Here is a 15848-nt window from a genome sequence, read left to right as displayed (position 1 = left end):
TACTAATAACAGATATAAAGACATTGTGGGAAAAATTCAAGTTTTATGGGCTAGTTCCATCCATCACCTAATTACAGAAGTCTGAAGGCAAGCATGTCCTCCAAACTCCTGCTACTGGGATAATTCTGTTGGTACCTAATATAGAAATATTTCATATTGCTACTGTTTAAGGTAAATGGTTCCTTTGCCGTGTCTTAGACACCTATATATATATAATTTTTTTTTTTGAAGTATAGTTGATTTGCAATGTTGTGTTAGCTTCAGGTGTACAGCCGAGTGATTCAGTAATACGTGTGTGTGTGTGTGTGTGTTCTTTTTCTTAGATACCTATCTTTTTACTTAACGTATTTTTCAATTGACTTACTTTTATATATGTATTTTAAAGAAAACTATATATTATTGCCTGAAGCAGAAAAAAATAACATTTCATATATGCTAGCTATATTTTTCTAATATGCATTAAAGTACATTCATAGCAGCCTAAAATTAAAAGTACATCCTAGAATTGCCAAAATCAGTGTGTTCATGTAATATACCCCAGGAAACAATGCCATAGAGATGAGTGTCTCTCAGACCTGCTTGCGTAGTAGAATCACTGCAGGTACTTTTTTAAAGTAGTCTGATGACTCTGACTTAACTGGTATGAAATGAAAATATGTAGTTTTAATGCCCAGAGATTACAGTTGAGCTGGAGCTGAGCATAATTGCTGTGCACCAGTGGGTTCTCAAAGTTAGATGAACATGAGAATCATCTGTAAAGCTTGTTAAAGCACAAATTGCTGGACCCCACGCTCAGAGTGTCTGACTCAGTAGGTCTTGGGTGGGGTTGCTTAAGAATTTGCATTTTAACAGCAAGGACCTACTGTATAGCGCAGGGAACTATATTCAGTACCTTGTAATAACCTGTCATGGAAAAGAATCTGAAAAAGAACATTTTATATATAGAGAGAGAGAGAGAAAGAGAGAGAGAGAGAGAGAGCTGAATCACTTTGCTGTACACCTGAAACTAACACAACATTGTAAGTCAGCTATACTTCAATTAAAAAAAAAGAATTTGCATTTTTAGGAAGTTCCCAGATGATGCTGATATGTCTGGCCTGAGGACCTCAATTTTGAAATCCCCTGCTAGAAACGAAACAAAGTGATTTTTAGTTATGTCTGGTGTTAACCAGGGAAAAACATGATCAAATTGAGGAGAACAGTTAAAGCCTGAGGGACACATAGGCAGGGAGGTGTTTTATATCCTTCCATTAAGTGACATCCTCTACCAAGGTTGATTTTTAAAAGCTAAAGAGGGAGGGAGGACGAAGATTTTGCTAGATCATGGTAAACAAAGATCCTGTGACATATGTCTGAGATTGTGAGAACATTCTAGAATGAGAGATGCAGTGCAGTCCTGGAAACCTCCTGCATGCCCTCGGGCCACTCAGGATCAGAAGGGAACTTGATATTGTATTGAAAGGGGTACGTAGACCGCAGGAAGTACCGTCTGGTTCTCCCATGACTGGCGCTAATTCAGCATCTCCGCCAGGGCTCATGGCTGACTTCCTCTGTTGAGCTAAACAGAGGAAGAGTTTGTTCCACTTGGAAGATACTGTTTAAGGCCTTGGACCAGCTGGAAGTCCACCTCCCAGATCCTCGGGTAGACCTGGTTTGGTTCAGAGGTGAAATCTCCACCGAGTTATCCTCATTCTATGACCTCTTTGCTCTCCGCGTCCAGGTATGTCATCACCAACCCCCCGTACGAGTTTGAGCTCGTGCCGACGGACCTGATCTTCTGCTTAATGCAGTTTGACCACAACGCCGGCCAGTCCCGGGCCAGCCTCTCCCATTCCTCCCACTCGTCCCAGTCCTCCAGCAAGAAGAGCTCCTCCGTTCACTCCATCCCATCCACAGCAAACCGACAGAACCGGCCCAAGTCCCGGGAGTCCCGAGACAAACAGAAGTACGTGCAGGAAGAGCGGCTCTGATATGTGTATCCACTGCCTCCGTGTGTGAAACTGTATCTGCCACTCATTTACCCAGTGGGTGTTTCCAACAGTAACTTTCCCCGTTTTCCCCTGTAGTCCCCCCCTTTTCTTTACACATATTTGCATATGTATGATAGTGTGCATGTGGTTGTCATTTTTATTCCACCACCATAAAACCCTTGAGCACAACAGCAAATAAGCAGACGGACCAAAAGTTATTTATGATTCTAGGGGAAAAATAACTCTAAGGCATGCTCCAGACATAAATAGCTCACTGCAGGAATGAGTTCACAGATAAGAAGGGAGCGCTTGTGATCCACGTCAGTTATGCAAAGCAAGTTTAGTTAATGTAGAAGAACAGTTTATTCTGATGTATAAGGATTATCAGGGTGCTTTGGGTTTTCTTTTTGTTGTTGTTCTTTCTTTCTCTTGTTTTTTTTTTTTTTTTATATACACACACAATAATATAAACACACGTTTATTTGAAACAAGCAACCAAAACATATTGGTTGTTTCCACTCTCTGGGCCGAAATATCGCGAAGTATTTGAAAGGCTTTTGCCATTTGTGTAGATGATGAAGCACCTGCTTGTTAGAACATTGGAGATTTTTTTTTTTTTTTTTTTTTTTTTTTTGCGGTACGCGGGCCTCTCACCGCTGTGGCCTCTCCCGTTGCGGAGCACAGGCTCCAGACGCGCAGGCTCAGCGGCCATGGCCCACGGGCCCAGCCTCTCCGTGGCATGTGGGATCTTCCCGGACCGGGGCACGAACCCGCGTCCCCTGCATCGGCAGGCGGACTCTCAACCACTGCGCCACCAGGGAAGCCCGGAGATTTTTTTAGTTACTCACCAAGGCCTTTTGTCCCAGAGCTAGCTTCCTTTGGGAGTTCATGTGAACATTTCTTCCCTTACTGTGGAGGAAAGAATAGTTCCCTTCGTGGAAGTATCAAATGCTAGTCATTTAATTTAAGTGAAAAGAGGTTTGATTGCATATTAAATTGTTATTCTGTCTCCTTATGCTGCCATATGAATAGCTGTTTTTTCCTCTCACTTTTGACATTTGGGATGAAAAGCCATATGTATCATAAATATCAGATGTAAGTCATTAAAAACTGCCTTCCTGGGACTTTTACATCTTTTAAAAGGTGAATTACTTACCTTATGTACAGAATAAATAATGCTCAAGAAAGAGCAAGTATTTTTCCACGCATTCTCGGGGGACCTTTTTACTCCCCTTTGTTTGATTAGTTAGGGCCCCAATGCCAGCGAGGAGCAAGGGCTGGGGCCGCGGTAGAGAGAGGAAGATAAACCCAGCGGCAGATCATGTTTTTCCAGGAGCCGACACGCTAAATAAATCAGAATGTAGGAGGATCAAGCCACAGTTGACTCAACAAAGACAAAAGCCAGCTACTACCTTCAGCTGTTGGCACAGCTGCATGATGCTGGCTGTCCCAAAGCAGAAAGCTGGTGGGAAAAATTCCTCATCGTCAATTTCTTTAACGTAGCCAATCCACTTAGGCAGGTGAATGACAGTAATAGAGAATGACCCCCTTGTCATTACCAGATGGGAGAGAAGAAAAAGAGTGCGACAGTGAGCCAAACGCATTTTGGTATAATTATTTTTTCTTTCATTTTCTTTCTTTTTTTAACGTTAGTAAGCATGAGGGAAAAGGTAGAAAAATAACCCTTTTTTCAATATACAGTTGTCAGATATTTTATGTATGCAAATCATGCAGTACTTCTTAAAAATCGGCCAACTCCACCATGACCAAATTCTTGTATGGATGGACTAGCCCTGGGCTGCTATATACGTATTTGAAATGTTTACTTGAAAACAAATTCCATCAGACAGATAGGGTGGAGGGGAGGAGAAAAATGTCACAGCTGTAACCATCTCTAAAAAGGTGTTTTTATGGTGAATGTTTTGGGTTTAGATTTTGGATCCCCTGTCCCCCCCCAAGCATGATAGTTTTGGAGATTTGCTTGCTGTGTGAATTGACAAGCACTTTTACTGACAAAATGGTGAGGCTCAGTCAGAACGTCCGTCCCCACACCCAAGACAGAGCAGTGCAGTGTTGCAATCAGTATTGGGTGGGGAATCATTGTATACATGTATATTAAAAAGCCCTATGAGTGGAAAACTTTTTTCAAATTATTTTTGTCCCTATATATATTGATTTATATATTACATATAACTATCTTTTTATATATAACTATATATATACACATATATACAGATATATGTGTGTGTGTATATATATATATACACACACACACACACACACATATCCCCTAGTTTTGGATCATGAAGAGCTCTTCATGCGTTCTTTGCAAAGGAGGTTATAAAGTTATGCCCTCAGAACATTTATAACTATAAGAATGTGCCAGTTAAAGTGCTCAACAGGAAATATGACAGTTTAAAAGCATTGTAAAACTCACATAGCTTACTTCTCTCTCTAAAGTGCAACAAGGATGAATAGAATGGGCCAAGGTATGACAATTAATGGTTCTGCATGACCTAGCCACTGCTGGGGGTTTTCTTCTATAACGTTGTCCTTGTGAAAACTTTTGTGAAATTAAAAAAAAAAAAAGGAGTTACAAATTTTATTCTGTTATTGGTTTGTTTATTTTTATTTCTATTGTTCTGTTTGTGGTTTTATTTATTTATTTTGCTTTTTTTTTTTCCTCCCCATCCCCCCGCCTCTTCCCTTCCTTCTTCTCCACCTTCCTCCACTTTCTAAATTGCTCAGCGCAATGAGGCTGTCCTGCTGCTACCGCTAGACCCCTTAGAGTTTGTTTTGGTGTTCCTGGGTTTGGGGTTGGGTGATCTGGGGGAAACTTCTCTCCATCTGGCTTGCCTTTCAGTCTGCACGTGGCCTCCCTGCCCACCTTGGTACCTCGCTCCAAGTCCAAAAGCATTTTCCCATCAAGAAACCCAGCTTCCTCCACTTCCCCCCATTATCACCACTCCAACCCAGTCCCCCATCAGTCTGTCCACATTTCTGTGTTTATCTTGGCAAGACCGACTAAATCAAGTGACGATGCCAGGTGATAAGCTTTTCTGGAAAACATTTGCAGCTATTCCACTCGGCAAACTTGCTTCTTGGTCAATAGTTTACCCTCCTTTCAATTTAAACCAGGAGGGTTATTAATGGTAAAGAGCATTGGTCTCCTTGCAGTTGGATCAGTATGACCCCCAAATTAAAACTGTTCGGCTGGATATATCAACTCAATAGCCCACACCCAGTCATCTGGGGGTTGATGATTCAGTCTCTATATTACCTGGATCTCTTCTCCCACCTGCCTTTCAGCCATTTGTGAAATCCCAACCAGAGACTGGGCAGATAGAGAGAAGTAAATCCAAAATGTGTTTTTTATACAATCTGTTAGCAGCTCTGATGAGAGGACCTTGTGACGGGAATGGAGTGGGAACAGACTGTGACTTGTGATGAAATTTTGGGATTTTCCCTGGACTTCAGGCGTACAGTTGAGAGTTGATTGTACTTGGCTAATGATATATTCAGTGATGAAAAAGGTATCATTATTACTTCTATTTTTTATGAGCCCAAACTACTATATTGTTCTTTCCTCAATTGAATGAAGAACCTCTTCCATGGGTTTTCATGTGACCCCAAACTTCTCATCCTTCTTTCAGGTTCTCTTAGGAAGGAGACGTACAAGGTTTTCGTATGACGTCTCTCCTCTTCCCCCCTTTCCACTCAAAAAATAAGCTAGTAGGTCAGGGTGGAAAGCGAAAGGGTTTTTGAAGAGAAAGGATGTGCACTTAAAGAGAACAATAGCTAGAAACTCAATTATCTGCACCATTCTAAAAGAGGAGCAGTTTGTAAGCCATTCAGTTCAGTTTGTTGTAGGCTTTGAAAGGGGTGAACCTTAAGTAAGTGGATAGACCAGGAGGCCCAGTGAAACCCTCTCAGCCTCAACACTCAGGTGATCGTGAAATCAACATCCCTAATACCTGCTACCCAGGGTCCTTCCTGAAGCCAGTTCAAACGGATAAAGAGAAACTTGGACCCTTATAGTTAGATTTCTGCCATTATTGGGAGAGGTTTCAAATTCTATTATGAATATTACAGGTTATGACCCAGAACCTTACTCTCAATAGGTGCCCAATAAATATCTTTGAAATAAATTGACCTTAAAAATTCTTATACCTTTAATCATTTGATAAGTTATCTTCACCTCCTTGGCTTATCTCAGCCAATTTCAAGGAATGCCTGTAGATGGTTCACAATGCCGTCATGTTGTTGGCACTTTCTCAAGCTGAGTTACACAGCTTCTGAGAAAGGGGAACACCCCCGTAAGTCCACTGAGCGGAGAGACTGACTCTGCCTCCCGCCAGCACCCTCAAGGTCCCAGATGACCAGAGGAACCTTTTGACGGCTCTTCTTCAGCATGGGAAAAGCCGAAAGGTGTCTGCATCCCAATAGAGACAATTAAATCAACCCGCCAGGTTCCTATAGCAACAGGCTCCTGAAGGAGAAAGAAGAGAGTGCAGAAACTTCAGGGCCTCCGGAAGTCAAGACAGGGTAAAAAAAATCAATGTCTCAGTCAGCTTCTTTCAGCCCACCCCTGCTCTGTCATAAGGTGATGAAGTAGCTGTGGGCACCTGTCACTAACTTGGTAGACTATCTCCCACCAGGAGATCGTACATCCATCACATAGGGAGGTGAGAGGGATCACCCCCTACCGCCTGAAAGGGAGGAGTGAAAAGTCCACCCTTAGGGTGTCAGCTGGATCAAGCCACAGAAGAGGGCCAGGAGGGAGCAGTTGTTCGGCCTAGGGAATGGCAGCATCAGCCTTACAGTTAAAAGGGGCAAAGAGAGTTATACTGGACAATCGCAAAGGAGCGAGACAGTTTTCATAAGTAAAAACTGCTCTGGTTCTGGTGCAATTTTCATTTCTGTGCGGTAACCATACTTTGCCCATGGAGAGGAAAGGAGGCAGTGTGTGTGGGTGGGGTCCTCTGGCACCTTGGGGTCTGCTAGGCAGGGGGCGGGGGGAGGCCAGACTAGCTCTCAGAAGTGTGAGATGTGAAACCACACAGCGTTACCTTTGAAGGCTTGAGCTCCTTGTTAGCTCTTACTGTTCTCCACTGTTATCTCTATCCAAATGGAATCTTTCCCTTTCAAGCCCTTTCTCTCTGAACTTCAGCTTGTGGTACAGCGAGAAAAGGCCCAATTATTCCAAGTACCTTTGCTGTGCCATCATCTCCCTTTTCATGCTCTCTTCTCTGGAGAGCAGAGAAGTGAAAAGGCCAAATCCCACAGCACTGACGACCCACAGAGCCAGCAAAGAGACTCTGTTGTCACAGTGCAGCCTGTTGCTCTGCTTCTGGGTCCCCAGGCAGTTATATCTCAGCCCAGGTCTCAAGCCCTTCCCTGCCGTAGCCTACTCCCTTGGGATTCCTCATGGCTGGACGAAGTCCTGACCCTTATTCTAGACCCTTGAATGTCAGTGATGAAAGTAGCAATGGAAGACGCAGATGGCTTGCAGGTAGGGTAGGGCCCCTGCCAAGTTGAAAGCCAGTATTTCAGACACAAGTACCACTGAAGGGTGTCACTCCTGCCTCTCCTCCCCTTCCCAAGGAAGGCTACCCAACCGAATCCTTCTCCATCTTCTCTGCTGCCAAAATCCCCTTTCTTCTGGCCAGCACCCAAGTTTATACACCTCAGCTCTCCACCCTAGTTTATCTGCAATCACACCAAGAGGTATCACCTATCCTTATGTCGTCCTTTAGCACTGAGAGTACTCATATCCATGCTGACCTTACACTAAAAACTAACAAACGCCAAGTGCTTACCATGGGCTAGACACTCTTCCAAGCACTTCATGTATATTAGCTCATGCAATTCTCGAGATAACCTCAGATGTAGATGCTGTTAGTATTTCCATTTGAAAGATAAAGAATCCAAGGGACGGGTTTGTTCAAAGTCACCCAGCCAGGAAGTGCCAGAGAAGTAGTTAAAACTAAAGTCCATGAACTTTATGCTATAATGCCCCCTAATATTACTAATAATACTGATAGTCTTAACAGTTCACATTGACTTACCATGTATGTGGATAAGTGCTTCATGGACAGTAGCCCCTTTCATCCAAACAACACCCTTAGGAAGGTCCATTAGCCCCATTTTACAGATGAGAAACTGAAGTTAAGATAAATTATGTAACAACCCGCTCGGAGCCACACAACTAGCGCATGAGAGAAGCAGATCCCCTTGACCTTAACCTACTGCTCTATACCATCTCCGTGGTTGCAGTGGATGGCTCATGGCATGGCTGGCCTTGATAGGTGACACCTCCCAATGGCAGTGTCACATCTCTCGGCAGTTATTTTCTGGGTTTGATCTCGTTCTACCAGATCACTTGCCACAGACTGTTAAATGCCACTCCTTCCCTGACTTCAGGCAGGTCCCACAGTCTATTCACAGTGATGACATCATGCATCACATCTTCAAGAAGCTTATTAACAAATGGATTTCTTTTTCTTTGGCAGGGAGGAGGCCCTCAAAACCAGATCCATTGCCCTTCTCATCCTAGGGATGAAAACAAAGCCCCCAGAAATCTTTTTGGCTCGTGGGATGAGGCAGGGGGAGGAGACCAGCTCAGGGATTTGGATCGACCCTGGACCACTTCAGCACTCACGTGAATTCCTTCCCTGAGTACTCTTCCTTAAGGCCAATTTTGTAGGCACCCAGTGGTGCGGCTCCTTTGGAAGGCACAGTTCGATAAACCAAAGTGTCATTGTCATAGCAAAGCTCTCTCCATTGGGGCAGAATGACTGGCAATCGTTAAAGTGTGGTTCCTCTCAAGCCCTTTGGGAGAGACACCTTTGCCCCCAGACATTTTAGTAAAACGCTCAGAGCATTCATCTATCTCCATTTCTTCAACATCATATCTAACCAAGTCTCCAACAAAACAGCTGTTTACATCTTACGAGGCACAAGAATTAAAAAAGCCTGTTTCTCAGGCATAACGGAAACCTCAGCTCGTCACCAGGATACACTTTAACGCAACTCCTTTTTGTGTTGACGCTGAATGGCCAAAACACAGGGAGAACTCTGCTTAGATTCTATTTATGGCAAGAAATGCAAAAGGACAGAGAGAGAGAAGCTTAAATGGGGAAATAATGCTCTCTTTCTTACAGACAGCAGGAGGAAATTGATATTCTCCCTGCCGTGGAAGGTCAAAATGCCAACTTTGAATTGAACTGTAAAGACTAAATTCTGAACGGTTACCCTCTGCGGCAGTTGTAAAAATTTCAGCAAATTGCAGCTGTCTTAGGTCTTTCACCCCGAAGGCCTACTCATTTCCATCAGTAGAGTTCACTCTCCCTTCCAACCTGGCATGTCCAACCTAGCACTAAATCCCTTTGCAAAATCTGGCCACAAAAGGGCGCGGCCAAAATCAAGGGCAGCTCAGGCAAATAGCACAGACACTGGGTTCAGCTCTTCTGAAAATCATCTTTATACTTAAACCATTGGAAAAAGTCATAGTTTGAAATTGTTTCAGCGGCCTGGCAATGCTTTTAAAACATGATAATCATCATACTTTACTCCTCTCTGAAAGGTTAGTTTAATCGTAGATCACAAAAAAATTGGTTTCCACAAATGCATAATGGTTCATCTGTGTCACACTTGAACTAAATGCTTTTTTAAATGGAGCTGAAATTATTTTGATGTGTACACAGTCCCAGATTTCTATACAACCTTTTTTAACCAGCCCATCAGGAACCTTGCCTCTACAGCCTCATTAATAATTCAGATGTGCTGATGACTTTAAAAGATCTATGGAATTGAAGCTTAGGGAAAAAAAAAAGGTCTGCTTGACAAAAAGATAAATGAATGTAGAAAGAAGCTGTAGGAGTCTGGCAAGCTGTAGATCATCTCAGAACAGATTGTAACTTTATCATTCTGTCAGGGGGAATAATTTAAAGCACTTAATCAGTTAGCTTCACCGTGAGGATGTAGCATTATGAATTCGTATCGTCCAATCTGTTCAAATCAAAGTGAACTTAATTATAATAGGTGAGAGAGCCAGTGCAGGAAGGAGAGAGAGGGGTGGAGAATGATCCAAGAGGCAGGAAGTTTCCTGGGGGGTGTAAACCAAGCTGCTGAACAAAGGTTAGTGAGTGAGCTTTCACCAAGGCTCATCCTGGCTCCAGCTCGGTGTCTACAATGGGGGCTCAGGGCACTGGACACAGCAAGAGGAAGCATGGTCCAAGGAGAGACAAGCAGAGTGGTCATGAGCTGACCATACATACCGGATCTATAAATCATTAGCCATGCAGGGACGGACACACACACACACACACACACACACACACACACACACACACACACGGTCCTCTGTCATGATCAAGCCAGGTGAACAATTTTGTTAACGTATTCATCCAGGACCACTGACAAGGCAGTTATGAATTGCTCTGATAGGCAGAAAAGAAGGCCGGAGAGGCCATTGTCTCTATAGCAGTGGGTGTGCTTGAAAGCTTTTTCCCTTTTTCCTTACTTTTCCTAAGCTACTAAAATGAGGCATACGATTCTCAAGTTAGAATGCACTATTTGCCCCAGTCCCTTTGTATCTGTACACATGGCTGATTTCCCAGAAAATTCCAGTCGTAGAAAGAGGCGGGGATGAGGGCTGAGTCTTATGAAATAGCACTAAACGGCCAGGAGGATGCTAGGCCATTTTCATCCTCACCCCAGCCTCTGAATGCCCTGACTCAGCATTCTCTTTCAGCCATCTCTGGATTTAGGGTGGAAATGAAATGCCAAGACTTCGTCAAGCTCCCTTGTTGACAGCTTGGGTGATTATAGTCGGTTAAGATAGTGCCACTAGGAATTCTTTTCATAACTTTATAGCAACATAGAGTTTTCTTTCTTGAAATTAAAGCCATCTCAAAAGCCTCTGAAAACATTGGTTGCTATTCTGATTTTTCACCCTCATTGACCAGCAAAAATCTGTGGGCTTACTTTAAGATCCCCAAAACTGGCTGCAGAAGAAACAAAAGAGTGGTATGATTGAGATATACCTTTAAGTATGTTTGTACAAGCAAAGAAGGAGGTCCTGCATAAGATTCTATGGCTCAGTCTGTGGAAGGGACAATGTCCCTCAGTTTCCACTCAAATCAACGGATGCACAAATCTTTCTTTAGGTGCAATGCCCATACCTAATATTTGTTATATTCGCCATCTCCTCACCACCAAAGCTTTTTAGGCCAAGAAAGGAACCCCAGAGAACACTGCCAGAGTTAGTCTCCCAACCCCTCTTTATTCTCTGAAGTCCACCCCTGGTGCCTCCAAGTCCCAATAGCCCATTGATTCGTCACTTGCTACGGGCAGCTGAGGTATGTTTCAGGTTCCGGGGTTCTCCCTACACTGCACTGTCTCTCTTACCAATTACTCACTGTCAGGTTCTCTCGATTACCTTTTTTGCATTTTTCAATGAACTTTCCAAAGTCTTTGCCCTAGGACTAACTAAGCTTCTCATTTCTCCTTCTTGTTCTCTATCCGTTTTGCCCTTTAGCAGAAAAGAAATGGTTTACAGATGAACCGGATAATGCCTATCCCAGAAACATTCAAATCAAGCCCATGAGTACCCACATGGCTAACCAGATCAACCAATATAAATCCACAAGCAGCTTGATTCCACCAATCAGAGAAGTTGAAGATGAATGTTGACTCCCAGGAGACCAGAACTATTTTTTTTAAAGCCTGACAAACTTCATAAATGGTGACGTGACTTTTCTTCCTCTTACATGCTGAATCACTGGTGGAAACGTTAGGATAAGCAAGAATTGCAAGAAAAATAAAGTAGACAGATCTTTCTCTTTGCCTTGAATATTGCTTCCATGTATTTTGGAAAAGAAAATGATTTCATTTATATATGAACATACTAAAATAGTCATGTATAGCCTCTAGCATTTTAAATTATTTTTATTTATTAGAAGGAAAATATATTTTTTCTTTTTTTTCCATTGTCATATATATATTCCCTATATCTAACAATGCAAACTCAGAAGGAATGTGGCCAGACTCCTTATGCATATTTCTCTTCTTTCTCTCTTTTTCTTTGAGGAGAATGATGGTCACCACCACAGTTAATTATAATTAAGGGAAATGGATTATTGAGACAACTTTAAAATGGTCCAATAATGTAAACATGTATTTTAGTAAATTTAAAAAAGAAGACAAAAGAGGGCAGGTGAATTTCCTAGATGGGTATGTATTTTGGCTGTACTGACACCAGCTCTTAATAAATGGAAAGTTACTTATTTTCGAAAGTCATATTTTTGTAGTTTTAGTTTTCATCCTGTATTTCTCACCTTTTGTTCATATGTTTAAAGGGAAGACCTTCTTGCAGCTTTTCTACAAATGCCAGATCGGGTTTACCCTGCCAACTAACAATACCAGAGGGTTGTGAGCATGCCTAGGACATGGAAGTTGAGGACCAGATGCACAGAAGACATTTATTTCTCTGTTTGTTGTTCTAATGGTGGGGACTCCTTCCTACATGCTGTTATGCTTCTCATTTCATATCTCCAAACCAACCAAGCAGTAACTGCAACTTTGGAAAGGTCTGGTGGACTCTCTCCCCATTCCCCAAGTCCAGGGCTTTTAGCCTGAAAGTTTGTAAACACCAATGAATAGTTTTACTTAACGATAGGATATGATAACACATTCATGCTATTCACTGAGTTTTTGTGTAAAAGCCAGAAAAGTTCCATGATCAAGGAGATGACTTTTGCCCAGATCTAAATTTTGCAGTCTTTCCTTTAGTTGCTGGGACAAAACACACAAACTTGTTACAGCAACCCACAAAATAATAACAACAAAAGGACAGCAATGAATGCACTTAATATAGACCGTTAGAAAAAGCCTTTGAAAATGAACCAGCAATGAAATCGAATGTATCAGCCACTTCAAACTGTGGTCAAAAAGATTTTTCTAACCATCAGACACAATTCCGATGTCTCCGAGCTCTGCTGTTGCTTGCATGCTCAGTGTAACGGTGTCCCAGCAATTGTTCCATTCCAAATGATTTTCAACTTCAAAATGATCAATCTTTGATAGAAACATCAGGATCTCTGGAGCAGCATGATGTGATAGTGATTTTTATTTTCTTAAAAATGTAAACTGTGGACACTTGAAGGAACCAAACCAACCAGAATATCCCCCAAAGTCCCACGCTATCTATTCCATTAGGCCACGACCCCGTGGTACGTAGTATGTCACAGCAAATCAGATCAGAGCCAAGCAATGAAATCATCATGAAAACATAGGTCCACTAAGTACTCCAATTACCAACGTAGGCAAAATGAGCTTCCACCTCTGTCCCGTCCCTGCAGAGCCAATGTAGTTGTGTTTCCACCTTGTAGGCGTCGTCCTAAAGTGACTTGTCAGACTGTGGTTACCCTGCCGTCACATTTTTGTAGAATTAGTTCTATAAAAGTATCGTGACTATAACATATGTCCAACTGGATTGTTTAAAAATTACTTATAATCAATTACTAGTCTACCCAGCAGACTAAACTGACGTCAGCATATTCCCTTCAGGCTGATAAACATTTCCTGGTTTCCCACAGGAGTAAAATGGGTCTGTGGGGCGAAACCCTTGCTGAGAGTCGACAACTTTCCCGAAAGCTAGGCCTTCTTCTACATAATGATTTTGTATTGGGTTCACCTTAGTACATCAATCCACGCTCTTCTTTCCTTCATGAACCCTAGTGGGTTCCTGATAACTTGATAACCATTTCTGAATCTGTCTTAACTATTTGGTCTCCTCTGTCAGGCACTGGTGGCTACCACCTAAATGCTCTTCCATCAGAGGAAGTTAGGCCACGGTGTCCCATGCCTGCTGCCCTCTCTTCCACATCTCTCCAAACCAATGCACATTGGAAACAGAAGTACAAACTCCATGCCCTTTATGGCTAGAGATTTGAATCTAAGCTTTTTTTTTTTTTTTTTTTTAAACCAAAATGGCTAAGAGAGTTTCCTGGAGCAAGGGCTCCCCTCCAAAAACCAATTGGCAGGAATCCATTTTCTTCTAAGGTAGAGCAAGGTTGTGCTGTTTTGCCTTTGTAATAATGAATTGTTTGGGGCCAGAAAATGAAATAAGGCATTTTTTAAAGGGAGTATACAAAACGACAGGCCTGGTGGCTCCTTGGCAAAAACTGGTACCCAGGAGACGGAAAGTGAAATGGAAACAGAAACGAGATCGTAAGATCATTGAAGGGCTTGAAGGAATGCCAGAGCTTCCCGATTTGTTTCTATTTGTTGAGCCCTGTGGCCCTGAGGGAATCCTCACCTCACCACGCTCTGACAGACCTATCTTCCTGGCTACGTTCAGCACAGACCAACGATGGCCATCGTTGGTATAGTCCATGTTATAAGGCTCTGAGGTCCCACCCCAGTTTGGGATTCCAGAGAAGCCATTTTCCCAAATTAGTAACTCAAGTGCTTTGGGAATCAAACTCACCAACAGGCTATTTTAAAAGCAGAAAGCACCTACTGATAAAAGCATTGTCACCATCATCATCTTTCTCATTAAGAAAACTTTTGCTTTCATCTGAGCAATTTTATATTTTAAAATAGCCCCTTGAACCAAGATAAAACACCTTCAATAAAAGCGGTTGTGACTAAGGCATGTTGGAGAACACCCAGAAGCTCTTTCCTTCCAAAGCTTGGGGCATCTTATAATGTACTTTGTATAAAATTTAATTGAGGACTTTAAATAAACAGGGAATTAGAACTGTTTGGTTAGGATTAGAAAGGGAGAAAGTGAGAAGGCATAAGAACATTGGGGATATTTTCATGTTGAAAAGCGAAGAGTCCAAGTTTCCTACTTATGGTTTAATACGAGGGTTCACAAGCTACATCTGCAAATAACTAGCTGTCCACTTCGAAAATGTTCTTTCAACTCTCTGAGTCTCAGTGACCTCATTTGTAAATGAAAGTGATTCATCTAGGTGACTCTAAGGTCCCTCTCAGATCTGAGAGGATGTGCTATGAGTTAAAAGGGGGGGAGCATGGGAACAAGCCACCCCCTGGAGACAGTCTTGTCCTGTACTAGAATAATGGTCCTTCTTGCTGCACCACCCAAGCAGTCCTCCTGAGGGTAGTGCCTTTTCTGCTCTGGACACATAGCAGCTATGTTCATTCCTCTGCTTTACATTTGGGAGTCTCCTTAGGTTCAAAACGCAAATTTCAAAATTCAAACGCACCTGAATCATGTTGATCTGATTTTTCTGTGTGTTCCTAGGGTTTTCTTCTCAATCTCATCCTGGCCTGCCTTTTTTATTGGCTCAAGGCTCAATTTCCATCAATCCCTTCATTTCTAACCCATATCTCCAATCTCCAATATGTAGTTGGAGGCTCACAACCCCCAGATTTCTGCAGTTTTCCTCATTTTTATTTCCACATGTGGATCTGGGCGCTAGGAAGGTATGAGTCTTACTTCTCACTTCATTTCCCATCCTCTGTTTATTTGATTTTTTTTCCTTTCATCAGTACAACAACTATTTCTTTGCTACTTACATTCATAAGTCAAATTTTCATCTACCATTTTTCTTTGTCAAAGAGAATCTCAGTTTAGAAAAAAGGAAGGAAGAGAGGTAGAAAGAGAGAAAAAAATTTAAACCAATTGTGACGTGAGTCACCTTACTTATAGACGACTAAACACATCATTCAAATTGGACATGGAATTCCAGTGCAGAATCCGTCCATTTACTATGGGGAGCAGAGGGAAAGTAAGATGAGACTTCAGAGAAGGGGCTAGAAAGTAAATTATCTTAAGGGCCAAGCTAAGAGGTTGAGGCTTGCTCTAGAAACTCATGGAAAGCCACTAGATGTTTTAAACAAAGA

General features: G+C 42.3%; 1 protein-coding gene across 8 annotated transcripts in view; it reads left to right on the top strand.

The window, feature by feature from the left end:
• KCNMA1 (potassium calcium-activated channel subfamily M alpha 1) overlaps nt 1-12272 on the top strand; it is a 747639-nt gene extending 735367 nt beyond the window's left edge. For 4 of the 8 annotated variants that reach the window (XM_089897741.1, XM_089897740.1, XM_089897742.1 and 1 more), the window contains one exon: nt 1721-2461. In XM_089897741.1, the coding sequence (XP_089753867.1) occupies nt 1721-1970 (250 nt within the window). In that variant the 3' untranslated portion in view covers nt 1971-2461. Of the gene's footprint in view, nt 1-1720; nt 2462-4430; nt 4460-11511 lie in introns of those variants that run through there. The other 4 variants (XM_030764574.2, XM_030764569.2, XM_030764582.2 and 1 more) reach the window with 2 other exon arrangements.
• Nucleotides 12273-15848: the final 3576 nt, after the last annotated feature.

This window comes from Delphinapterus leucas, chromosome 16 (assembly GCF_059928025.1).
Source record: "Delphinapterus leucas isolate spDelLeu-1000000601 "Yukka" chromosome 16, BTC_Dleu_Yukka2, whole genome shotgun sequence".
Lineage (NCBI taxonomy): Eukaryota > Metazoa > Chordata > Mammalia > Artiodactyla > Monodontidae > Delphinapterus > Delphinapterus leucas.
Note: the sequence above shows the minus strand (reverse complement) of the source record. Positions and strands in the feature narration are given on the sequence as shown.